We start from the raw sequence: 27318 nt of genomic DNA, 5'->3' as shown, positions 1-27318 counted from the left end.
GGCCGGGGGCGGGCTGCAAGGGCAGCGTGGAGTTTGAAGCTTAGGGAAGGCTACTCATATAATTGGCCCTGTGAGAAGGATTGATTGGATAGACAGAGAGATCTGTCCATGAAGTCATTTGGGGGAAGGGCTTTCCAGGAAGTAGAAACAGGCAGTGGCAAGGCCCAGGAGTTGGAGGGCACTCGGCTGTGGCCCAGAAGCACCAAGAAGGTCTGATAGTGGTGGGCACAGGGGGGAGGGGGAGGTGCCTGACCATAGGGGGCTGGTGTGAGGGAGGTCAGAGCCGGAAAGCAAGCCTCAGGGTCAGACTTGAAGGAAACTCGGGTGCACAGAGAACAAGGTAGAGGATGGAACAGGACCCGGTTGTCACAGAGGACCGCTAATTGGAATGCCATAATTGTGCACTGAATTCTGGGCACTAAGTCTTGGCCCAGAATTCAGTTTCCGGGTCATTCAGGCTTCTATATTTCCCTCCAGAGTTTCAAGTCATCAACTTGTCATTTTCCTTCTGGGTCCCTTTTCCTGTAACTGCTATCCAGGAGTGGGAAAATAGCCCGAGGTCTTACCGACTTTCTGGATCCGGACAATGGCCCGTGCCCTGGCGCAGGACTCGAATTGTGCTTCAGGTGCTGCCCCTAAAATCTCGTCGCCCTCCGACCACTGTCGCTTCTGCCGGGCAAGTCCAGGTCAGGCTAGTTCTCTCTGTTTCGTTTTCCCGGCGGACTCCGCCTTCCCGCACTGCTCCGCCCCTCCCGCACAGGCTCGCACCCGCGAGAAGTCAGGTAGGCGTGTCGCCTCTGTTCCCGGGCTCCGGAGCCAAGGTCCGACCGAATTCGGTTCAGCTACAGTTACTGCCAGCTCTTTTGCTGGCTATCATGCTGGGAAGGCTCTACCGGAAGAGAGAGGAGAAACAAGTCTCCTGCTTGTTGTGCGTAATAAGCTCCTGGATCAATGATTACAATCTACTTTTCAAAATAAACTTTTAGGATGCAACTGGACACATGGATGCTACCGAATCCCAGTGTACAGTGGGAGATACTGAGTAACTCGAAGAGGGACCTGCCAGGCTATGTCTGTGACAATGTACGTTCAGGTTTGTAAATATTAGTTTCCTTCCCTTTCCACACTGTGTCAAGGAAGACACAGCCTTCTTGACAAAATTGGCCAGGGGGTTGAAGGAGTCTCTCTTCAATCTATTTGTCCAGACCTTAGGAGGTACCTGCTAGCCCCTTGTTGCATACCACCCACCAGGCCAGGCCCCTGTTAAGATCCACCTGCCCCCTGAAGAGCCACAAGGAATATCTTATCACAAGGCAACCCAGCAGTCCCTGGTTAATAAGGAACCTTGCCTGTGCTGGAGAGATGGCTCAGCAGTTAAGAGCACGACTACTCTTCCCCAGAGGTCCTGAGTTCAGTTTCCAGCAACCACATGGTGGCTCACAGCCATCTGTAATGGAATCCGACGCCCTCTTCTGGTGGGTCTGAAGACAGACAGCTACAGTGTATTCATATACAGAAAATAAATAAATAAATAAATAAATAAATAAATAAATAAATAAATAAATAAACGAAAGAACAGGAACCCTACCTTCCTGTCAGACTGTAACACACTCCCAGAATCAAACTTGCTAGCCCAGGACTTGAGGGTTTAGCTTGTAGCACACTGCCCAATGGTACATCCCGGTGCCTACACTGAGCTAAGCATCATCCCTATGAGGAGAACTCAGGAGCTAGAATTAGAACCAGGAAACTCATCTGAAACAACATCTCAACTGGTGAGAGGTGGGAAAGTCCTAAGACAGACCCTAGCCTAAGTCTATACTTTTCTTGTGGCATGGATTCTGGGTGTAATTTGAGATATCTAATGTGAAACCCCAGTGACCAGATCAGCCTGTATAAACTCCCACTCCCCACCATAGCTCCTTAAATGAGCACTTGACTACCTAGGGAGACGTTGACAGCAGATCTCTGCAGGAATTTCTTTACTGAACGTTCACAATGGATGACAGTTACTCTCCCTTCCCACTCCATTCCGCATTTCCAAATATCCCCTTATCGCCGTCATTTCTTCCGGTGTTTTCCTGTTGCTTTGTTCGATGGTCAGGGCCAGGGTCTGATTGAAGCCCTAACTGGTCCAGAACTTAAAACTAGGCTGACTTCTCACCTGTAGTGAGCTTCCTGCCTCTTCCTCCTAAGTGGTAGGACGATTGAGAAGCACCAGATAGGATAATCTTTCTGGAATATTCTCTACATTCTCCTGATAGTTTATGGCCCCGCAACAGAAAAATCTGCATGGTACCAAAACATACACTTTAGCCTTGACTCAAAGATTGTATTAAGTAGCAGTATAATGTCTCTTGTGCAAGGCACACGCCGAGTAGATGACGATGAATTTATCTGGAATCGACTTGCAGTTGGTCAGTGCAGAGTCAGGCTTGGATTTCACCCACCATTAAGTCTGAGGTAACTACTACAACTACTGGATCCACAGGGAGAGGTTTCCTAATGAGAAAAGCTAAAGAAAACTTACACACGGCATTTGGAAGCCCATTTTGTCAGCCCCAGAACAACACACTGACAGCAATGTTCCAATTGTTCAAAAGAAGGACAAACTTTAATTCGAGATCAAAAAATGTCAGCTATTACCACTATTCCTAGATCTACACTGTTAATAATTACATTACATGTTTATTGTCATGCAACTGTTTGAGTGCCTTATTATCTAATTATATAAACCCAGTTATTATTAGGGCAAAGAAGACGTGTAGGCCAGCCAGCTTGGCCAGAATCAAGCCAGGCAATATGAGTCATACTTCAGCTTGTCTCCGAGGGAAATGCCTGCCAGGCTCTCTTTGAATCTTTCATCCATTTCCTGGTTCTGGGTTTCATTGAACAAACTTTTCCAATCACCAACTTCACCTACAGCACAGAAAGCACAAAAGACTCAGATATATGTTAAGGTATTTCTTAATTTTATCCTCTGTTCTACCCAAATTTACCCTTTTGTTAATGTAGTGTTTTTCTTCAAAAGGTTAAACACAGCACAGCTGTGTTGGCTTGAATGAGAATGGCTGCCATCATAGGCTCATATATTCGAGTGCTTAGGGAGTGGCACTGTTTGAAAAGATTAGAAGGTGTGGCCTTGTTGAAGTGGGTGTGGCCTTATTGGAGGAAATGTGTCACTGGATATCCACTTTGACATTTCAGAAACCCAAGCCAAGCCAGTGGTCCACAATCTCTTCCCACTGCCTCCAGATCTGGATGTAGAATTCTCAACTACCATGTCTGCCAGTGTGCTGACGTGCTTCCTGTCATCCTGATAATATACTAAACCTCAGAAACTGTAAACAAGCCCCGATTAAATGTTTTGTTTTATAAGAGTTGCCACAAGCCAGGCAATGGCGGCACAGGCCTTTAATTCCAGTGCTTGGGAAATAGAGGTAGGCAGATCTCTGTGAGTTCAAGGCTAATGTGTACAGAGTCAGGACAGACAATGCTACACAGAGAAATCCTGACTCAGAAAACAAGAGGTGGGGAGGGAGAGGGGAAGAAGAGAGGGGGAGGGAGGGGGGAGGGAGAGGGGGAGAAGAGAAAAGGAGGGAGAGGGGGGAAGGGAGAATGGGAAGGGGAGGGGGAGAGGAAGGGGGAAAGGGAGAGAGAGGGGAGGAGGAGGGGGAGAGGGATGCCACAGTCCTGGTGTCTCTTCATAGCAATAAAACACTGACTAAAACAATTGTCTTAAAAGAAAACAAAACAAAAAATCGCTGTAGGCATGATGCTTTTGTGCACCGTGTAAAGGCGATCCTTATTATTCAAATGCTGATTTCTTTGCCCCCAAATCTGATTGCCCTAGGACATGCCACTGTAACGCTTATTCTGAGCATCTCTTGGTTCAAGTTTGGGTAAGCATTGCTCCCCGTTTATTCTCTGACTTGTCAATAAAAGCTGACCAGCTAATGGCTAGGGGAATAGAGAATAGAGCTGGGCTTCCACCAGCCAGGGGGATGGAAACAGGGTGGTGGTGGGGAATGGGGGGGGTTGGGGGGGTGGGAGGTGGGAGCAAGGAGTCCAGAGAGCCAGGCCAATACTAAAATGCTAGTACCCTGGTGATTTTGGCTGAGAGGTAGCCAGATTAGTCCAGAGGATTAGAATAGATTATTAACTTCCCAGTTATTGTGCCGTAAATCTTAATTAAATAAACCTTAGCGTCCCTGGTCTCGTTTATTTGGAAACCAGCTGGGATAGAGATAAACTGCTACTTTTAAAAATGAGCCCACAATTTTCTTGTAAGATCAACACTGCCCATTGCGGCGTCTCCATGGGTGGTGTAGTAGCTATGGCGGGCTAAACTTACACATCTGGGTGAAGAAGACTCCACCTCGTTGGTCAACCCACATTCTTTCCCAACATCTGGGGTCTAAAATCTTATAATTCCTCCTTACTAAAGTTTCTCAGCTACCCAAGTACATTTTTAAAGTTAACATTTTACTTTGGGTTTGGTTAACATGTCAGACACTGAACTTTTGTTTTTTGAGAAATTTAATACTTTAGCCAGTTATCCAGAGGCCTAGGCAGGAAGATCATGTGTTTAAGTCACTGGGGGCTACATAGTAAGTTCCAGGTCAGCCTGAGCTACATGGTGAAACTCTGTCTCAACAGAGGTCCAAACATATTTTCCTGACATACTGTAAGTTTGCTTATCAAGCCAGGAGATCTGAGTTTGATCACTGGGACCCCGGTCATAGAGAGAGTAGATTGACTTCTACAAGTGGCCATCTGACCTTCACATGAACACCATGGCATGCACATGTGAGCCTACATACATACACATACACATATACACAAATATACATACGCACAAACATACACACAGAAGATAAATAAATGCATGTAAAAAGTAAGTTATTTCTCTCTGTGGAATCTTTGGATCTTATAGTTCAAATTGCAAACCCTGCGTTGCAGACCCATTGAAATGTGTGCCGATGACATGGGCTCAACAACATGAGAAAATAGTTATGATGCATTAAGGAACTGAAACAGGACACAAAGCTGTCCCCAGAGGTCATCAACTATACCCAACAACCACAACAAAGGCTGGACAGAAACACACCAAGAAGTAAAACCTGGCTGGGGGTGGGGGTGGGGAGAAGTTTTCGTTTTTGATGTCACCTGTAAATGATTTGTGTTTCATTGTTTTCATTGTCATGCCCTTCCATATTTTCCTGCCCTTTCGACTTTCTACAAGACACCTCAGGTGTACTCCATTCGTTATAGGAGTTTTTCCTATTCTGAATAACATTTGGTGAACCGTGTGTTATTTTCCCCCTTCCGAAAGCTAATAAATTCAGGCATGAGAATCAGAGTTGTACAAGGATCCAGCTGTGGCCAGGTTCTTATTCAGGCTATTTCAAATGACTACTTCAGTTGACAAAGTAACCGAAGAAAGTAGACCCAGCTGAAATGCAACAGTGTGAAAAAGCCAGACCCTGGGGCTTCAGCTTTCTACTACATTGCAAATGTAAGTCTTTTGTGTCCTTTTTGTTATAAAATTTAACCCCAACACAACATCCCAGTACATAACTAGTGTCCATGTTAGCTGTGGTCGCCCTTGCTGTTCCGGAGTGCTCGTGTGGCACATGAGATGGCTCAGTGGGCACAGGGGCTTGCCCCAAAGCTTTAACAACCTGAGTTCTAGCCCCAGGTTCCATCTGGTGGAGGGATTGGACTGAATTTCAAAAATTGTCCTCTAACCTCCTCATACACACACACACACACACACACACACACACACACACACACACACACTGAATGCAATAAAATATGTTAAATATTGTTATATTTTCATGAAATATGCAATAAAATGAAAGTGGAAAGTCCTAACTTACAGAATTATAAACTTGGGTAAGAACTTAGAGTACTTTAATGAAATTAAGCAAACCATCTGCCAAGTACCTAATTACCTACCCAATGACCATTTTCTTCTTTTTCTCTATTAACAAAACTCTGATTTTAAGTGAGTTACAACCTACCTAGCTCAAGAAAGAAAGCTACATTTGCAGCTACTGCTATGGGAGAGAGACGGTAAGGAATGCAAACAGCCATTGCACAGGGCTTGGTGGAAGGCTCTAGAAGGGGGCTGGTTAGCTAAAGTACAGGGTTCCTTCCTTTCCTGTTTCCCTTCTCCTACCCAGAACAGAATGTTGGAGCTCAAGCTGCCATCTTGCCATCACTGAGCCCTTAGTGCAGTAAAGGACAACTCTGGGCTCCCTGGGTCCTGAATTCTTATCAAGGGAGAAGAAAAAACCCCTAAAATCTTGTTTTGCTTCAGACAAAGTGATCTGACTTGCCCGTTAAGTGCCAAGTCACTCTGAAGCCACACAACACCCCCAAAATGAAAGCAAGGTTACCTTTGCGGAAGAGGAAGGGCCCGATGGCACCGTGTGTCTCCTGGGATTTTGCTCGCATCGCCTGGAAGGTACTCTGGGCCGAGATGGTTTTTATTTGTGCATCGGTTAGAGAGAAACCAAGGAATTCAGAGATCTGTTTTATTCCAACAACCAAGTTCTGGGGGGAAATATTTGAAAGACAAACACCTCTCAGTGGGATTTGCTGAGGCCACGACTCTCTTACATCAGCAGTGTCCGTTTATTTAGTTTTGAGACAGCTTGTTATGTACCACGGGCTGTCTCTGAACTCCTGCCCCTTTTACCCCTTCCTGGGCTGAGCAAACCTTCGTCTCAGGCATGGATGGGGAAGTAGGTCTCTCTTCCTGCACTCTCCTGGCTCCAACCCATTCTCACACACCAGCCGCAACCATCCTCTCACTCCTCTGCTCTGGGTGAAAGCCAGTCACTTTACAGTCACTTTAGGGGGCCTGCTCTTCTGTTCCTCACTTTGTTACCCAGCCACGTGACACACACGACCCCACTCACTCCACCTGCCTCTTCTGTGCATGCTAATCACCCCCAATGCACTGCTACCTGGGGTCTGTCTGTCTGTTTATCCATCTGTCTCTGTGTGTCTGTGTGAATCTGTGTGTCTGTCTGTGTGTCTATGTGTGCGTCTGTCTCTGTATGTGTCTGTGCCTCTCTGTGCGTATGCGTGTGTGTCTGTGTGTGATGTGGTGTATGCGTGCATGGTGTCTGTGTGTGTCTGTGTCTGTCTGTGTGTCTGTGCATCTGTCTCTGTATGTGTCTGTGTCTCTGTGTGTATGCATGTGTATCTCTGTGTGTGGTGTCTGTGTGTGGTGTATGTGTGTGTGTCTGTATGTCTCTGTGTATGTCTCTATGTGTATATGTGTTTGTGTGTGTGGTGTTTGTGAATGTGTGTCAGCTTCTTGGCCTTTTGGCTAAGATCAAGTATGAGTGTGTGTCTGTGTGTGCATGTATATCTATGTATATTTCTCTGTGTGTGTATCTCTGTGTCTCTGTGTGTGTGTGGTGTATGTGTGAATGTATATCTCTATGTGAGTGCCTGTGTGTCTATGTGTATGTGTATCTGTGTGTGTACATGTGTGTCTGTGTGTGTGGTGTTAATGATTGTGTGTCTGTGTGTCAGTGTGTGTGTGTGTGCATGCATGTGGCGTATGTGTATGTCTCTCTGTATGTGGTGGTGTACATGTGTGTCTGTGTGTGGCGTATGTGTGTATCTATGTCCGTGTGGTGTGTGTGTGCATGTGTGGTGTGTGTGTGTCTCTGTGTGTCTGTGTGGTGTGTGTGTGTCTGTGTGGTGTGTGTGTCTCTGTGTGTCTGTGTGGTGTGTGTGTGTCTCTGTGTGTCCGTGTGGTGTGTGTGTGCATGTGTGGTGTGTGTGTGTCTCTGTGTGTCTGTGTGGTGTGTGTGTGCATGTGTGGTGTGTGTGTGTCTCTGTGTGTCTGTGTGGTGTGTGTGTGTCTGTATGGTGTGTGTGTCTCTGTGTGTCTGTGTGGTGTGTGTGTGCATGTGTGGTATGTGTGTGTCTCTGTGTGTCTGTGTGGTGTGTGTGTGTCTCTGTGTGTCCATGTGGTGTGTGTGTGCATGTGTGGTGTGTGTGTGTCTCTGTGTGTGTCTCTGTGTGTCTGTGTGGTGTGTGTGTGCATGTGTGGTGTGTGTGTCTCTGTGTGTCTGTGTGGTGTGTGTGTCTCTGTGTGTCTGTGTAGTGTGTGTGTGTCTGTGTGTCTGTGTGGTGTCTGTGTGTCTGTGTGGTGTGTGTGTCTGTGTGTCTGTTGGTGTGCTCCCACTGCTTTCCTCAGCTTGGAATGTCCTCCCATAGCTACTTACTTGGCTCACACCCTCATTCCATCCCATTCTTTAATCAGTCACAGCTTCTTCTTGGCAACTCCTCAACCATTATGCTCTTGGATTGATCCAGCCTTCCAACTGTCCATTCTTCAGTTTTCCTTCACATTCTACACACAGGTCAACCTCCTTGTGTCCATTACCACTGGGCATAACGACCTTTATTCTAGAAGCTTCTCCAGGGCAGTGAACCTTGTTTAGATTTTTCACTGATGTATAACTTGGGCCTAAAGCTGTGCTGAGCCATCTCTGACTCTATGTTTGTTAAGTGAATAAACAAAATCAGTCTCTCGAAAAATCACAACCAAATGCATGTTCGATTAAATTAGCTGAGACCTACCTATTGTTTCTTCAATCGCTAACACAGACTGTCCATCACAGGCAGGCGAGGACGCTGTTATTAAGCTGCAAACATTACTTTATTTGCTAAGTAAACAAATTAAAATCTTATATATAGTGGGCTTTTTCTAGTTTTGTGTTATGTATCTAGAACTTTTTTTTAAAAAAATTGTACACATTGTTAGCTCTCACAACCAGACATTCTAAATACATGCTCTGTACTGCCCTTGAATATTAATTACCATAATCTCACCTCTTTCAGGTCTTCATATAATATGAACTTCACATTTTCCTCATCAATATGTTTGTTCCAATTGATTGCAAAATCAAAGTAACTTCCCCAAGAAACTAAAAAGCACAGAAGAAAAAAAACTGTAAGACACTGTACATAGCTGAGGAAGACAGACCATGCCTGTGGGTGAATGGTCAGTCAGGAGAGATTGTGCATACTACAAGTCTGTCTCCAAGAGGTAGAATACACATGGCTCGCTGTCCTCATCCATTCATGTCTTGCTCCCTGGAACATTTTCCCTTAAGGATACAACTGAGCAAGTTGTAAGAATGATCTGACCAGAGCCATAAGATTCCTCAGAGATGACGAGGTAAGAGTTTCTTTCAGTGTACAATTCAAGATTACGTCCATCCTTGAGGAGAAGTCATCGCGTCAGGAGCTTGGTCAGCTCATCATGATGTCCATAACGTGTTCGTCTGCCTCTAGACGTTGGATTTCAGAATTTTGCAAGGAAGAAATCCTGTCCAAGTTATGGCTGTCACACCTTATTGCTAACCAATTGAGCAGAAAGAATGAATGTGGACAGTGGAAGAGATTCTTTATGTTGTCCCACAAATCACAAAAACCATCACTGAATGTTCTCTTGTGTTACATACGTGTGGAGCGGTATTATATATGTATGGACAGTGTTAAGGATTTGCGGTGTCTGACGCCATGAAGTTCTAGACAACAGAAGCATGCTCAACAGCACTTCACAGGCATCTCCTAGTGAGTTTTCCTTGCTGCCACGACACGATCCAATATTTTTCTTTTCCAGGGAGCTGGTACTGTTTGTAGTGTCCACGTATGCGGAATGCTGCGGGTTTGCTATATCAAACACCTTTAAAAATGGTGGTGTATCGATACAACGTGGAGTATTAAAATAGAGATGCCCATATCCATGGCATAAGTGAACCTGGGAGGCATCATGCAGACTGATAAAAGGAAATCAAAGTACTGGTCACATCCACATGTTGGACCTTTTTAAAGGTTGAATGATAGAGAACGCAGGATGGTGCCGGAGATGGGGAGGAAGGCAACGGGTTGATGTAAGACAGAGTTACACCGTTGATGTACCTTTGGAGCTCTGAGTTTTGTAAGTCTAGTGAGCTAATGTACGGCACGAGGACTACAATTAGGAACCCAGTGTTGCTGAATGAACTAGTGAACTAAGGGAACAGCAATCGGACGTGGCTCTCTATACACAACAAAGCGGCTGCGTGACGTGACTGCTTGACCTCGGCAATCAGTTCACACGTGTACGTGTAACAAACACAGTGTCCACCTTAAACGTCACTTAAAGATTGTTTTAGAGACGCGGTTCTGTCGTGTGAAAGCCTTTTTCCTGGGGAGAGGCAGCATGCATGGCTACTCATCCCTGAGAGAACCCACAACAGACCACCAAAGTTTCTGGTTTCTGCTTCTTCCAGACCCCGGTTTGTTTCAGGGTCTTCTTTTCAGCTCAGTCTCACTCCCTCTGAGAGGGACTCTCAGATTTCATTATTTTAATCTGAGAGAAGACTGTGACACCACATGTAGCATCTCTTAAAGAGAACAGACACTATCGTCTCTTCTATGGTCATTTAGCTACCATTAAAAAGAGATACATGTAGACCTCTGGCCACTGTACTCATAGACCACTTAAACAAGCGGGGTGATTAGCAATTGGCCGAATAATTTTGTTCGTGTTCTCAGCTGTACAATGGGCCTTACTCTGGTGGGTCATGAGTCTTAAGGGAAAGCACTCCTATACAACAAACACCTAGTTTAGTATCGGAAGAAGCAGTGATAGTTAGAAATTAATAGTGACTATTTCATCATGTAACGAGGAAGGGATCACAAGGCTCCATAACTCCCCAAGGGACTTAACAGTTAATAATGATGGGTGGGGGTGTGTGTCATTTTCCTCTGTGGTGTTGCGGTGTTGTGGACTGACAGGGTGCCACGTTGGAATGGCTCGAGGACAGCCGGTCAGAAAATAGATGGGGGCAGCGTGGAGCCCCTGAGATAAATTAGCGCTAGTTCCAATGGCCCACTGGAGCCAGAACTAGCGAGAGAACGCCAGGGTACCGGCAAGAACCGGTTACGCCAGCAACACTGTGGTATAACCACACACACACACACACACACACACACACACACACACACACACACACACACACACACACACACGCTCCAGTATAGAACTTCCCGTCCATGCTCATGCAAGTTACTGTGAATGGAAGTTACTGGAAAAGTTCTCCACAGGTTCACATATTTGGATTCTCGGTCCCAAGTAGGTGGTGCTGTTTGGGTAGGTTTAGGAGGTGTGGCCTGGCTGAGGAAATACGTCACTGGGGGTGGGCTTTAAGATTTCAAAGCTACATGCCATTTCCAGTTCCCTCTCTTCTTGTGCTTGCAGTTTGAGACGTGAGCTCTCAGCTTCCTGCTAGCCACCATGCTTCTCTTTGTCATGATGCACTCTTACCCTTTTGGAATTGGAAGCTCAAATAAACTCTTCAATAAGCTGTCCTGGCCATGGAGTTCTATCACAGCGACAGAAAAGTGACCAGTGTAGCAACCCTGTTTAAATTCAGCAAGTCACATGTGCACAGAAAGCGTGGAAATAGGGAAAACTGTTGGGAAGAAGAAAAGTTTCAGTGGGGAAAGGAGCGGGGACAAGACAAGGTCATGGGGAGAGGGAAGACTAAAATTCATTATACGAATATGTGAAATTATCAAGGAACAAAAAAAATCAATAATTTCAAATAGTAGTTGTCGATAATTAGAGATAAGATGTTTACATAGTCTAACAAAAATGTCTTAGTGTATCTACACAAGTTTGTGGATTTTTCTTTTTTATCTTTCTTGGGGTTTTTTTTGGACACTGATACAGTGAGTTGAGGGGGGAAAACTAGAAATACTTTTCTCCATTACTCTTAAAAAACTTCTATGACCCCTCAATATTCATGGTCAACAAATGAGCTCTCCAGAACAGTGGTGTTCAACCCGTGGGTTGCGACCCAAGTTGGGGGGTGGTGGTGGCTCAAAAGACCCTTTCAGAATGGTCCCACAAGACCCTAGGAAGTATCCGATATTTATATTACAATTCATAACTAGCAAAATTGCAGTTACCGAGTAGCAACAAAAATAATTTTATGGTTGGGGGTCATCACAACACAAGGAACTATATCAAAGGGTCTCAGCATTAGGAAGGTTGAGAACCATTGGTCTCGAGTATCTTTGAAACCAGAGAGGCAGCGCACAAGCTTGATGCATGAAACTGCTGGTGGTGCTGCTGCTGCTGTAAAACCTCATTTAAACGTAACCTTTCGGGTCCAAGATCTTCATATATCTTACCTCTTTATATTTTCGTATTTATGTGTTCACCTGTTGAAGATGAAATTTTTTTATTAACAGTCATACCTTGTCCCTTTATGAATTGTCGGAAGAATTCATCCCAAGAGGCATAGCTTGGAATATCGGGGACATCATTATGGAAATGAAAAAAAGACACTGCTGTATCCTTAGGGTTTCGAAACATCACCAATATCTAGAGAGCAAAAGCGAAGTTAACTTATGTAGCTTTGTGCTGCACTTTGGAAAGGAGAAACGGTGAACAGTGTCATAATTGTGTCAATACAGAGAACAAGAGGGACCATGGTAAATCACGGATGGGGGAAGGGAAGGGCAGAAGAGTAGCACCGAGAGCACCTTTGCTAATAACGAGTTTCCTAAAAAGGCAAACAGAGACATTTCCCTAGCAGAATCAAGAAGGATGACTTGAAAGGTAAAAATCCCAAATAAAGCAAAAAGTTGCAAACTAGTCCTTAAGGTCATGAACGTGAGGTGCAGAGGCTGCGTGTGTCTGTGAGAATGCAGATGGAGTTGGATCTCTCTTTCTCAGGTCTGTCTTCTCCAATGACCTGTGATGCCCTTTGGATGATAAGCGTGAAGGGACTGTTGTAAAGAGAAGACTGAATCCCTGGGGACCCAGGGACTGTGGGAGGGGACCCAGGGGTTGTGGGAGGGGACCCAGGGGTTGTGGGAGGGGACCCAGGGACTGTGGAAGGGGACCCAGGGGTTGTGGGAGGGGACCCAGGGGTTGTGGGAGGGGACCCAGGGGTTGTGGGAGGGGACCCAGGGGTTGTGGGAGGGGACCCAGGGGTTGTGGGAGGGGACCCAGGGGTTGTGGGAAAGTGCATGGCTGCTCCGTGTGCACTGAGGACCTCAGACACATCCTGGCATCCTAAGACGGTAACTGAGCACCGGGCTGAGCTTTGAGACTCTACAGTAGAAGCGGGGTAAAGCAGAGCAGATGTCAGGTGACTTTCTGAAAGGGGGAAGACACACCCCGCACCCACCCACCCCACCCCCACCCTGGAAAATTTCTTGACTAAATAAATTTGAGGCCCCTGTAAGCAGCAGCTGAACCCAGCAGGGGGCAGCGCCAGCCCTCTGCGGAGTCACTGAGGAGGCAGGCTGCTAGTCAAGTGTTTTCGGCCGCTTTCCAGAGCTTTTGTGGACTTCGGGTTTTCTGTGAGAATTGGAAGGCTACAAGCAATAGCAGCTGGGTCCTCAAGTGCAAAGGGCACTAGCTAATTCATGGGAACATACTTAGAGATGTTTAAACTAGGGTGGGAGAAGTCGAGGCTGGGAAGAGTAGCTCCCGGTTTTTATTCCGTCAGATTACAGAACTATGCAAGGCATCATCAGACCTACCCTACGATCTCTCCAATCAAAAAGGGAAGAAAAATAAACGCTTTGAAAGTGTCCTTACGATGTAAACAGGTATAATTCTAAGACACTGGGACTGTCCCTTGAAGCTGTACCAAACTTGGGAGCATCTCACTTTCTCTGGCTCTCCATTGAGAATCCTACACTCATACTCTTAGGTTTTTCTTCTCTTCCTGAAGGTTTTTCTTTCTGCTAAAATATCTTGATTTTGCTGTTATTGTTGTTTAAGACGGGGCTCCCTGTTGCCTGGCCCGAAGTTTGCTATGTCCACCGCACCTGCCCCTGTCTCTTGTGTGCTAGGATTAAAGGCATGTGCCACCACCATATTAAAATATCTTCAATCAAATCTCCAACTTTGCATCGTGCTGACCTATCCTAAAATATTTTACTCCATCAAAGTCATAAGTCCTGGTTAGGCCTGGTTCCGGGCCCCTACAACACGAGAAGAAGGCTGAATATGTCACCATGGAGCGGGAGTTCTGTCCCCTCACTGTTGACAAGTCTATCACAGAGATACTCGAACAGTAATCAAACTGTTCACAGTAGCAAAGAAATGAAGCCTGCACAGATGACCATCAACAGATGAACGGATGGAGGAAATGTTCACAATGGAATTCTAGTCATCTACGAAGGAAACTGAAGTCGTTGACGCTTGCAGGAAAATGGGAGCAACTGGGAAGCATGTTAAGCAATATAAGCCAGATTCGTATAAATAGCACACACACTCTCACATATAGTCAGAATCTGCAAATGAGTGTGTGTGTGTGTGTGTGTGTGTGTGTGTGTGAGTATGCATGTGTGTATGTGGGTGTGAGAGGAAGTATGTATGTGAGTGTGTTGTGAGAGAGAATGTATATATATTTGAGTGTGTGTATGTGTGTATGTGAGTGTGTGTTTGAGTGTATATATATAGAAGTATGTGAGTGTGTGTGTGTATGAGAGAGTATATGTGTATATGTGTATACATGTTAGGGAGAGTGTTTTCTCACATATATTCAGAATTTACAACTGAGTGTGTGTGTGAGTGTGTGTGTGAGTATGCATGTATGTATGTGTGTGAGAGAGTATGTATGTGAATGTGTTGTGAGAGAGAATATGTACGTATGTGAGTGTGTGTATGTGTGTATGTGAGTGTGTGTGAGTGCATATGTGTGTGCATGTGAGAGTTTTCTCACATTCAGAATCTGCAACTGAGTGTTTATGTGTTTATAAGAGTGTGTGTGTATGTGTGTGAGAGAGAAGTATGTATGTGAGTGTATTATGAGAGAATGTGTTTGTATGTGAGTGTGTGTGTGTGTGTGTGTGTGTGTGTGTAGATCATGAAAGTAGAAGGGGGACCATGAAAAGGGACAAGAGACCTCAAGGGAGGAGGACAAAGGAGTCCGTGTGATAGGAAGGCAGGAGGGGATCCACAGAGTAGGGGTAGAAGGGTGGGAGGAGTGGGGGAAATGGAGGCTTGCCTTGTCACTCTTGGTGTTAGATGTTTCACCAAATGGTAAGAGTAGTCAAGGCAGCAAGAATTCTGTCGGGTGATGTCATGTAATGGTGGCTACTTTATGTGAAGCTCCAAAATAATACGGTTGCAGATGTCACCAGAAAAAAATTGTTCATTCTGTAGGATCATAGTCTTCTGAAGCAGTGAGATGCTGAAGCCTATCAATTGTAAAGCCAATGATAATAAACTACACATTTCCTCAAATGCTGAGATGCATTTGACTTAAATGGAACCATAGCAAAACATCCGAAGAAAGAGACGACAAAGGACATCCTACATTCTGCCTCTCACACACTCAAATTCCACCATTACTGGCACTGCCAAAAGCAAGGTCAGAATTCCAGAGAGATAAAAGGGTAGCCTGTATGTATACATAAAAATTTCAAATTTGCACACACATACACACAAGCTAAACACTCATACATAAACAGAATACAAATAAATCTTTTTATATGTTTCAAATTCACTCACCTTGGCTTTGCTCTTGAAGACAGACTGTGGTAGCTTGTCACAGTGGAGGTGAGTTGTCAGAATTCTTGGTGACGGAAGCCGTTTCATCCTCTACAAAATACGCACCATAGAGCGAGGGTGTGTGTGTATAAGAGAGAGAGAGGGTGTGGATTTGTATGTGAGAGACATGCATAAGAGAATGTATGTATGTGTAAGAGTGTATATCTGAGTGTGTGGGGAGAGGGTGTGTCTGTAAAAGTGTGTGTGTGAGAGTGTTTTAGAAAATGTGTGTATGAGAGATTATGTCCATATGACTATATGCTTGTAAGAGTGTGTATGTGAGTGTTAGAATGTGTGTGCGTGTGTGTGTGTTAGAGTGTGTGTGTGTGTGTGTATGCGAGTGTTAGAATGTGTGTGTGTGTGTGTGTGTGTGTGTGTTCATTCGGTCACTAGAAGCACGGTATCTAAGTGGTGGCTTCAAGCACTCTATAATTACTTTAAATTCTCCTCCCCTATATGTTTTTCATGGAAAAATCATAAACAAATCATTAATCTCATTAATTATTTTATTGGATCCTGCTTTCCGTCTTAAATTGTTGTGACATATCCTTTACCCTTTATAACAATCACATCGAATTCTCTCTGTTCGAGCAAGTTCAGAACCTGTATTTCACTGTTTTGTTTAGTTCTATCTCTTCTGTATCAAGGCCTTGATAGAAATATTCAAGTTTCCCATGGTTCCTAAAAATCCTAGGGATCTACTTTTTAAACTTTTCTTAGTGTGTATGATTGCACTCCCATGTAAGCACATGTATATATGTAAATGTGGAATATATATATGTGTGTGTATATATATATACATACATACACATTTCTATGTATGTATGCTTGTGCATGCACTCTCAGAGGCCACAGAAGACACTGAGTGACCTGCTGTGTCACGGCCCACACAGTGTTCTTTTGAGACAGTCTTGGACTGAACGTGGAGGTAGGTTGACAGCCAGAAAGCCCCAGCAACTCCCCTGTCTCCATCCCCTACAGCAATATATATATATATATATATATATATATATATATATATATATATATATAATACAGTGGAATTATAGGAACACTTGGCCTTTTATGTGGGCACTGAGCTCTAAACTCTGGTCTTATGCTTGCACAGCAAGAGCCCTCACATTATCTTTTTAGCTCCTAAATATATTTTTCCCTTTTATGGCTTTCAAAGACAAGGTTTCCCTGTGTAGCTCTGGCTTGGAATTAGTTCTGTAGACCAGGTTGGCCTTGAACTCAGAGACCACCTGCCCCTGACTTCCAAGTAAGGGGATTAAAGGAGTACCATGCACTCAAATATCCCAACAAAATATGAAGGCCAAGGTTTCCTAACTATCTGAGAAGTTATTTACGAAATGTCTGTCCATTTAAGGACTGTAGAATAATTGATTTTTTTTCTGTTAGCTATTTCTAATGAGAACTAAAGAGAACGAAGTTTTATGGCCATGTGTGGGTGTGGTGGTTTATGTCTGTAATCAGCACTAGGGAGGGTGAGGCAGGAAGTACACATAATAAACTCCAGGTCACAGGAGACCCTGTCTGCAGAGCAAAGACACAAGTGCCACTAAGTGGTGGAGGGTTTTTAGCTCCAAATCAGCCCTTTATAACTGCTACTCTGAGGGCAAGTTTGGTCAGCTCCACATTTGAGGAGATCACTCAAAGCTTTGTAAGCTGTGCTATATAGCTTCGGTGGCAAAATAATTTGTAGTTAATTCTGTAAGAACTTATGAATACTTTGACTTAAAGAAGGGGGAAAAATCTAGACTTTGACAGTGAGTCCAAGTGGTGATTTGTGGTGCTAATGGCTGACTTACACTAAGCTGTCTTTCCTGGTATTTGAAATAACTTAGTAACATCCATCCACACCAATCTTTCCAGGCTGATATCGGAGCCTCTATTTTAGAGATTAAGGTTAGGCTTTGAGGCTTTAGATGCTTTGTACAGCATCAAATAGGTGGTCATTTTCAGATTAAGCGATAGTTTACTGTTCCTCCTACACCGCGGCCCCCAAGTCACACAGGGACTCATGCAGAATGACAAAGTAGGATTAGAGGTATAGACAGGAAAGTATTTGTCACGGAACTAAACAGATAACACTTTATTCCTACAAATGAGTAACATAGCCCAAGTAACCAATAGGAAGACTGGCTGTACGTAGGGCTTCTTCAGACAAGCTTGTATGTGTCTCACAGGAAAGTTCTCTGAAGATAGAATTACTATGAGCTTAAGCTTACCTTCTCACTGATTTCTGTTTAAAATTAAAAGGCGCACATTTTAAAAAGTAGACATAACTAAATTATAATTGAAATAGAAATCTGCCTCTAAAGTATTTGAAAAAAAATAAACATTTCTCATAAAACTTCAGATATGAAACCCCAAAAGATTTGACAGAGTTCCAACATTTTTCTGGCAATTCTGGAGCTAAGCAAGTGGGTACTATATTACAAGAACACAATTGCACCTCATTCTGCATGAAGAAGCGCGCGCGTGCGTGCACGCACACACACACACACACACACACACACACACACACACACACACACACACACACTGCTAATGGTTTGCTCTTAGTTAACCTTCAACCTAGATGTCATCCACACAGCAAACAGAGGCGCATGGAGAAGGTTAAGTCTAGACATCGTTGATGTTTACCAACTGGTTAGGGTTGATCGGAGCTGCCATGTATTCAAATGCTAAATACTGTATCCCAAGACCTGGTTGCCCCATCTGGCACAGCCAAGTTAGCTCACAGCTAATTCCAAAGCTGCAGGAAGCTTCTTCAAGCTTTACTCTGAGCACCAGTGATGTGGCTTAGGGGCACACCAGACAAATGATGGTCTTAAAGAGAGAAGCCCAGAGCCACCAAAGTCAGAAGACAAAACTTGCCTCCAACTAAGGGGAAGAATTAGCCACCATAGACACCTGTTGGTCCTAGGAGCCTACAGACATAAGAGCCAACTTCCAAAGCAACAATGGGACTTAAAAGTCTCAAACTTCTAAGCTGGGTATAACATATAAAGAAAAGGATAAAGTGTCTAAAGAGAAGGAGAGATTGTGTACACACACACACACACACACACACACACACGGACATATCCACACACGGACACACACACACACACACACACACACACACACACACGGACATATCCACACACGGACACACACACACCACACACACATGGACACACACATACAGACACATACACACACACGGACACACACACACACATACATACACACACATACATGGACACACATACACACACACACACACACACACGCACAAACAAAACAGGAGAGAGTGTCACGGGACACCTGGATTATTTATACTCTTGCTGTATTTACCATCATAAAGATTATTATAATTTTATCTATCCTTTTAAAAGAGATCAATGTAAGACAAACTTTAAAAAGAGAGAGACTGAAAAATCAGATGCTAGATTACAGGCCATCAAACAGAGATTAGAAGATCTGGAACAAACAACAACAACAGAATAGATAGTTCCAGAGGAGAAAAATCCCCAAAATCAGAATGGCAACCCATAGAGATGCAATGTATTAAAAATAAGAATCCGGAATCTGCTCATGGATGATCCCTTAAGACCATGTCAAACAATAAAATATGTTTCATCTTGTAGAGTTTGGAGAATTGAGATAAGTACATATTTTGATACGTCTTGCAACTGATGTATATTTGAAATTCCGAGGGGCTTCTGCCCTACTTCTGAAGGGGCTGGTTCTGAGATTGCATATTTATTGGAGATGACGGCTGTTTTGGAAATGCCTTTGATGATCAAAGCTAATGATGCCCAGACATATATATGTCCTACATAATACAACAATTTTATGAAGCATATGGCATGAAGCCTATCTACATAAAGCTTACAGTCCTACAGGTCAAGCCACTATGAAAATATCCAACAAATGTTCGATGCAGTGCTCAGAGAACAGAAGGGAGAGAAGGAATCCTGGGGATCGAGTAAATGAGGCTTTGCTGGCTTTGGTTGTTCTATTGGGTGAAGGATGCGTGTCATTATAAAGAGGTTGGTTAGTAAATGGTCGTGATTAGGAAAAAAACAAAATATGAGATTAAACTCTTTACTTTCCCATTCTCTATCCTTCTTTCTTTGATAAAAGGAAGGGGATTGAGAAGAAAAGGGGGATATAAAAGTATCATAAACGAAAAATAGGATAAAAGGGTAGATTATCAAATCTACTCTTCACGTAGAGCTATTGCTATTTTTTTTTTCTCTTTTCTTTTTTTCAGAGCTGGGGACCGAACCCAGGGCCTTGCGCTTGCTAGGCAAGCATTCTACCACTGAGCTAAATCCCCAACCCCTATTGCTATTTTTAATAAGGTTGGTTTTTTTTTTTACATTGCTATGGGTTATTGTATATTGATACAGACCTAAGGTTTTCATTGGTATAAATCTTTGTATATGGATACAAAATTTAAGGTTAATTTTGTTACAACTTAAGATATGAATATTTCAACCCTTTTATAGATACTGTACCTATGCAATTCATTTAAAAATACAAGGTTTAATTCCAGTCCCGTTAAAGCTGCTATTACAATCTGTTTAGGATATTTAAGGGGCTGGAGAGATGGCTCAGTGGTTAAGAGCACTAACTGCTCTTCCAGAGGTCCTGAGTTCAAATCCCAGCAACCACATGGTGGCTCACAACCATCTGTAATGAGATCTGATGCCCTCTTCTGGTGTGTCTGAAGATGCAACAGTGTACTTATATATAATAGATAAATAAATCTTTTTAAAAAAAGGATATTTAAGAAATACAAGTTGATAGACAGTCAAACTCATGGTCATGTCAGGTACTAGTCTAGATCATCACAGAAATATACATTCTGGATTGAACAGGTAATAATAATTAGAAACAAGCAAAGTTTGTTTGGTCAGATAGATGATCTTCCAAAACCTCAGGGATTCACAGAGTATGACATTTAAAGATGTTTTTTATTAATTTAAGGTCTTTTAGACATTGAAACATGTCAGCTCCTGGCAGCCCTTCATTCCACTTCAAAGAAGACGATGAGCTTCAAAGGACTCCAATTAGAGGCAAGCTAACCACTGGGCAAAGAAAATGCCTTAACTTCATCTCCTGACCTAATGCTGTCCCAAATGGGCAAACTAGAGTCAAGCTCTGCCAAGACAGTGTAAGCAAATCCTTTATAATTACTACTTCACAGATCTGTCTGTCAGACATACTGGGCCCGAAGGCTGAAGACAGATGCTACAATGTTACAGAGACCTGTTAGGGGACCGTTCAGCCATCCAACTGTGTCTGTCACGGCTTTAATTTTGGGAGTTGCTTGCCTGTACTTCCTGTATATTCGGGTAATATTTATTTCCTTCTCAAGTCACTGTTGGGGTCAAAGACTAGATAGTCATGATCTCACATTTAAAGATTTATTTATTTATTATATATAAATACACTGTAGCTGTCTTCAGATACACCAGAAGAGGGCATCAGATCTCTTTACAGATGGTTGTGAGCCACCATGTGGTTGCTGGGAATTGAACTCATGACCTCTGGAAGAGCAGTCGGGTGCTCTTAACCGCTGAGCCATCTCTCCAGCCCCCATGATCTCACATTTAAACTAGAATAGTAAGCAATTTAGGAAAAATGTTTAAGAGTCTAAGGAGATGCTTTGAGGATGGTAAATGCAAAATTTGGAGGTTGGAGGACTTGAAAGCTTAAGTTGCAAGAAGGTGTTTAAAGGTTAGTAGATGAAGGTTAGAGGGTTTAAAAGGTATTTTATGAAGGTCGGAGGAGATTGCAAACTGGTGTTTTAAGGTTGGTAACTGAAAGTTATGAACATTAAAGAATTTAAATGCTTGAGACAGTAATGAAAAAAATAAATGATTTAAATACAAAACTCTAAACCCACCAAGTAGGATAGATTAAAAAAAAATACTTTCTCCCAAGTTTCCAAATACAAATGGACTGAGTATTATAAATATAATTATTACACCATAGATTTCATTATTGTTTCATAATTGTTCTTGTTGTATGTAGTTTATTATTGTAAGAAAAAGAGTCTTTTATTTAGAAAGGGGAAATGTCAGGATTTGCCTGGTGCTGCTATGTATTCAAATGTTAAATTCTGTACCCCAAGATCTGGTTGCCCCAAGACAAATGAATTCTTAGGTACACCAGCTTTTGTTGTGCAAACCTCGTTTCCCAAGTTAATTGGTCCATAAATGGATAAAGCTTATGTTTGGGCAGTAGAAAGAGAAAGGTGGGTTTTCAGTTAGCTAGCCGGGAGCCGCAGGTAGAGAGGGAGGAGAAAGAAGAAAGCACAGGGAGAGAGGAGAAAGTGGCCATTAGGGGAGATGGACCATTAGCATGTGGCCAGGAGAAACAGCAAGTAACAAGGGACAAATGGCTGGGAAGTAAGTTAGGACAGCTCTAAAACCTGACCAATCTAGGCTTATAGCCTGTGAATAAAACACTGGGATTTTGTATCTTTTACTCAGGATAGCTAGGATATAATAATTTATTTTACACCAACTCTGCCCTTGCTGCCCAGAGGAGACAAGCAGTGATGCCATAAATCTCAGAGACAAGAGGGATCATGGCAGGGGCAGGGGGGGTTGGGGGAGGGCAGGAATAAACCTTGAAATGACTGACCTTTGTTTTCCCTCCCTATACTATCAGTAAGCTACAAGGAAGGCAGCTCTTTAAGATGTTAATCCACTATCTTCTCAGGTTAATGGTTCTCCTGAATGAAGAAGCAGAGACTTAAAATTCAGTTCATGGCTTTTGGCTATTCTTGGGCAGCACAGATCCAGTTACACTAGGATACCATGCCTCATTCACTTCACTGATTTTTTTTTCAATTCTATTTTATTTTATGGGCTAGAGAGACGGGTGGTTTAGAGCACTTCTTGGTCTTGCAGAGGAACAAGGTTCAATTTTTAGCACACCCATGGTGGATTGTAGCCACCCATAACTTCAGTTCTGGGGTATCAGACACCCTCTTCTGGCTTTCACGGGCACTGTGCATGCACATAGCGCACATATATGTGTGCACGCAAAACGCAAATAAAATTAATTAATTAAATATAAAAATGTTATTTTCTGTGTGTGACTAAATTACTTGGATGTATGTATGTGCACCATGAATGTGTCTGGTGCCAACAGAGGCAGAAGAGGCTGTCAGATTCCCTGGAGAGGTTGTGAGCTACCATGTGGATGCTGGGAACCAAGCCTATGTCCCCTTCAAAAACAGCAAGTGCCGTTAACCTCTGAGCCATTTCTCCAGGCCGACTTCAGGGAAGGTTCTGAAGTGGAGTTGGAATCTTCGAGGACGCCTTGGCTGCTGCAACAGTCATTTAGGTCTTTTCACTACAGCTAGACTTTTCTTCAACAGAGAGGGGAACTTTCCTTTCATAATTGGCACTAAGATCAAATAGGGAAGGTTCTAGAAAGAGCCAGGGCAACACTTGGCTTTCCATTCACATTAGTGTAGCTGGAGAAGCAGAAAGCTTCCGCTGAGGTGTAAGAGGCAAGCATACATCCTGACTGGTCTCTGCCTGCATGCCTCCCGCCTACACCCAATCAGAGGCAAGCATACATCCTGACTGGTCTCTGCCTGCATGCCTCCCGCCTACACCCAATCAGAGGCAAGCATACATCCTGACTGGTCTCTGCCTGCATGCCTCCCGCCTACACCCAATCAGAGGCAGGCATACATCCTGACTGGTCTCTGCCTGCATGCCTCCCGCCTACACCCAATCAGAGGCAAGCATACATCCTGACTGGTCTCTGCCTGCATGCCTCCCGCCTACACCCAATCAGAGGCAGGCATACATCCTGAGAATTTCCTGTCGTCTATATACTTCCTGCCTACACGTGGTCAAACACATTCAGTGCACTTGGGTCAGACAAAGCTGTCTGGGGAAATGAAAACATGTGGCTTGTCGTCTCACACAAACCATAGATAGCCTTCGGCATCTCAGAAAGTATCTGTCCTGGGGCAAGGGGCTTACAGGTTAGAGGCACTTTGGGTTTATGGATCCCTTAAAGACGTTAATTAAAACTTAAAACATAACTTTGGATCTCATATGAGGAACAGGAATACCACATCTCCTAGGAGAGGAAAAGAAGCCCCAAGGATGAGTTTCCTTCAGAGGCAAACCCTCACAAATCTAGACTGGCAACTGGGTGTAGTGGAACATAGCTACAAGCCCAGCACTTGGGAGGAAGGCAAGGGGGTCAGTAGCTTAAGCTCGTCCTCGGCTACAATGAGAATTTCGGGCTACCTAGGGCTACATGAGACCCTGCTTTAAAAAAAATCTTGACCTAGAATAAAAGCTCTGATCAGCATCACAGGGAGTAGAAACCATTTGCGATAACTTGTTTGAAATGAAACTATGCGGGGCTGGAGAGATGGCTCAGTGGTTAAGAGCACTGACTGCTCTTCCAGAGGTCCTGAGTTCAGTTCCCAACAACCACATGGTGGCTCACAACCATCTGCAATGAGATCTGGCGCCTTCTTCTGGCCTGCAGGCATATACGCAGGCAGAACATTCTATACATAATAAATAAATCTCATGTATAGTTGTATATAGAGCACTGACTGCTCTTCCAGAGGTCCTGAGTTCAATTCCCAGCAACCACGAGGTGGCTCACAACCATCTGTAATGGGATCCGATGCCCTCTTCTGGTGCGTCTGAAGACAGCTACAGTGTACTCACATAAAATAAATAAATAAATGAATCTTTTAAAAAAGAAATTAAAATATATTTTCCTGGAGGAACAATCTCGAGTGTAAGGTGAAGCGGACCAGCCAACATTTCAAATCCCATTTCAAGCATAAAACAAGCCTGTTTCCACGAAGGAGGTAGGTAGCAACATTGGCACATAAACTAGAAAAGATCCTGACCCAGGACGTAGTAGGTTTTTTAGAGAAAGCTGGGCACATGTTAGTATCACTTGCTAAGGCAATACCAAATGTCCTCATTGGGAGCAAGGTTATGTGACATCTGGTTGGCTTTTCTCTCGGTGTCCTATCTCTTCCCTTAGCAAAAACTCACGTCTACTCTTCTGGCCCTAAAGCCAGAGCCCCCTATGTCTGAGCCTCCATTGGATGCCCTTGAGCAAGAACAATCCTCCGCAAGTTTGGGACGCTGGGTCTTAACGGCTACTGAGTTCTCTTCTGCCTCTCAAGGTGCCTTGGGTGGCCGCCTGCACCGGGGTTTGGTGCTTTTTTTTTTTTTTTTTCCGGAGCTGGGGACCGAACCCAGGGCCTTGCACTTCCTAGGCAAGGGCTCTACCACTGAGCTAAATCCCCAACCCCGGGGTTTGGTGCTTGCCTCCTGCTTAGCCTCAAGTTCTCAAACAGCTGCCATTCAAACTTCATTTTCTGCTACTTTCCCCAACACATGGAAATGGGCTCCGCTTTACCTTTGGAACCTTGAAGTTTGTATTTGTCATGCATCTAGAGTGTGGTCACTTACCAGACGCTGTTCCCGAAAATCCCTATACCCTGGTTTCTTATGTCTGCTCTGGGGAGGCTTGGTGGTGAATGCTTCCGGAAGTTTTACTGAAATGGTTCCTCCTTGGTCCAGCCTTCCTTCCTTTCTGTATTGTGATGTATCTGGGGTGTCTAAGTACAAGGCCTCAAAGCAGAGCCTCCCTCTGATCCCTTACTCCTGGGCAGTGAGCGGAGCTTCCTGAATGCTGGTGTCCCAGTCAATTCTGACTGGAAAGAGAGGGATGGTAACAGGCTGAGAGCTCTGTAGGCGCTTTCAACGCTCACCCGCTCACCGGAGGCTGGGCTCCTCTGTCCTAACTACCGCTTCGCGATTCCTCATTGGTCACATACACAGCGGCTGTAATTAAAGTAAGGAAATTGAAAATGCCTCTGCCTAGCATCCTACCCATCCCCGTATCTTCTGGCTTTAGTTCACATCCTGGGTGTTCTCAGATTATTTGCCTGCTAAGTTAAAAAAAAAATGCTACTGCTAGTCAAGTAAGAACAGCTGTGTATTAAATTCTTTCGGAGCTTGAATCGGAAAGCTCAGATTGACTTTTTGGCCTTGCCATTTATTATCTTCATCTCGGGCAAGGTTGGCAGTTTCATCTTTTGTCAACTGGTGATAAGGTTGTGTTGTAAGAAAATGTGATAATCCTGGAAGAGGCCTGAGGATGTGGTAAGCAAGCGATAACTCGTGATCAGCGATCACTGTTAGCATCCTCTTAATACTTTCTGAACTCAGAAGGGAGGAAGAGTACAGAATGGGAGAATATACCAGTGGTTGTGTGCTGTACATCGAAAGATCGTGTGTACTAACCTGGTATTTTTCTGCGTCACCACATTCAAGAACTGGAAATTCTGGACATGCGTATTTCTTTTTAGAAACGGCAAATATTAATTCACTGACAATATGGAGAATCCAGTTTGAACCTGTTAAGAAAAAAACAAACGAACAGAAAACAGAAACTCATCAAGGAGTTTTACTAATAAAGATATTTCACCTCAGTATATAGCTGAGGAACATTTAAATTTTCAACTCTCCCATGATGTCTACATTCACTTCTTTAGAGTTTGGAAGAACCTGGTGCTGGGAAGAAATAATTTTGGAGAAAGAGCATTCATGTGTACTAACAGGAACTTTAATGCATTTATACAATTATTTTTTTTTCTTTTTCTTTTTTTTCGGAGCTGGGGACCGAACCCAGGGCCTTGTGCTTGCTAGGCAAGCGCTCTACCACTGAGCTAAATCCCCAACCCCATTTATACAATTCTAATTGTGTCATCTTCCTTTCCCCTTCCCCTCTCCCTCTTACCTTTCCTTCCTTTTGGGGGCAGTGTACCCCACATTGGCTTCTAACTCATGAATCCCCTGTCTGGGCCTCATGAATATTGAGATTACAGACATTTGACACCACGTCAGCCTCAGATGTGTCCTCGACATGATTCATTTTGAACTTAGAATATGTTTCTTGAAGAAGAATATTTATTATGTTAGAGAAATGTTGGGTTTATATACTATATTTCCTCCTGAACAGTAGAGTAAGTTAGATTCTTAATCTTTATCTTAATCTTTATCCTCCGATCTTTACCCTCCACTGATGACGGGCCTTCTAAAACTGATTTGAGAAACCAGAGAATTGATGCTAGATCCCGAAAAAGAAAAATCAAAACAAAACAAAAAACAACAGAACTCCACCACATGGAAACCATTATATAAATGACAGAAATGGCCTCCTTCCATTGTCTGTCAAAAAGAGACCCATTTTGTTATTTCGACCCTGCCACGCCTCCTACCACCCATTCCATCACCCGGCATGACCTCTATACCCGGACCTCTTCCTCCAGGATGATATATACCAAGCTGTCTCAGTTGTTGACTTTAGAACGCATGCGCTCTCCTGTCCTGGTTCCCTCCGTGCTGATTTTCCGTGAGTTCCATATGGAGGTGGAAGAAGACGCCTCCCTCCCACCTTCACCCTCTCCCACCTCCTTACAAAATACGCTCTTTACCACACTTGGGGTAGGACGCTAGCAGGATGTCGTCACTTCTGGCTTCAAAGGCATCCAAAGCTCGGAAAGTTTCCAGAGTGCACATGGTAACTGGGTAAGGGATCCCCTGGTGGGTGAGAAACAACTGGGACAGCGCGGTCTCTTTCGACTTTTCTAAAGCGTCATCAATGTACTCGATAAACTTGGACTTTTCAGCCAT

General features: G+C 43.8%; 3 protein-coding genes across 10 annotated transcripts in view; 1 reads left to right on the top strand and 2 right to left on the bottom strand.

Moving 5' to 3' along the window:
- Eif2ak2 (eukaryotic translation initiation factor 2-alpha kinase 2) overlaps positions 1–706 on the bottom strand; it is a 35969-nt gene extending 35263 nt beyond the window's left edge. Inside the window, exon 1 of one of the 3 annotated variants that reach the window (XM_039112780.2) lies at positions 567–706. The gene's annotated coding sequence lies outside the window, so the exon portion shown is untranslated. The remainder of the gene's footprint in view (positions 1–566) is intronic. The other 2 variants (XM_008764425.2, NM_019335.2) reach the window with 2 other exon arrangements.
- LOC134479106 (keratin-associated protein 5-1-like) lies at positions 122–10202 on the top strand. Of its 6 annotated transcripts, XR_010052197.1 has the most exons (8): positions 122–210; positions 540–686; positions 987–1093; positions 3854–3902; positions 4963–5518; positions 6015–6081; positions 6329–6475; positions 8878–10202. XR_010052197.1 is itself a non-coding variant. In XM_063262590.1 (6 exons), exon 6 carries the CDS (start codon positions 7189–7191, stop codon positions 8248–8250), a length of 1062 nt encoding a protein of 353 aa, XP_063118660.1. In that variant the 5' UTR covers positions 548–686; positions 987–1083; positions 3854–3902; positions 4963–5518; positions 6015–6081; positions 6329–7188; the 3' UTR covers positions 8251–8832. The 6 variants fall into 6 exon arrangements, 4 of the variants coding, with proteins under 4 accessions (XP_063118660.1, XP_063118661.1, XP_063118662.1 ...); XM_063262590.1 differs by lacking the exons at positions 122–210; positions 8878–10202 and having other exon boundaries at positions 548–686; positions 987–1083; positions 6329–8832; XM_063262591.1 differs by lacking the exons at positions 122–210; positions 8878–10202 and having other exon boundaries at positions 548–686; positions 987–1083; positions 4937–5518; positions 6329–8832.
- On the bottom strand, positions 2589–27318 carry Sult6b1 (sulfotransferase family 6B member 1). The gene is made up of 7 exons (NM_001192017.1): positions 27120–27318; positions 25927–26039; positions 15569–15658; positions 12292–12418; positions 8869–8963; positions 6408–6564; positions 2589–2919 (listed from the first exon to the last, which is right to left on the bottom strand). The coding sequence occupies exons 1-7, from the start codon at positions 27316–27318 to the stop codon at positions 2789–2791; spliced, it is 912 nt and encodes a 303-aa protein (NP_001178946.1). The 3' UTR covers positions 2589–2788.

This window comes from Rattus norvegicus, chromosome 6 (assembly GCF_036323735.1).
Source record: "Rattus norvegicus strain BN/NHsdMcwi chromosome 6, GRCr8, whole genome shotgun sequence".
NCBI classification, from domain to species: Eukaryota; Metazoa; Chordata; class Mammalia; order Rodentia; family Muridae; genus Rattus; species Rattus norvegicus.
The sequence above is the reverse complement of the archived record's forward strand: the minus strand, read 5'-3'. Positions and strand labels throughout refer to the sequence as shown.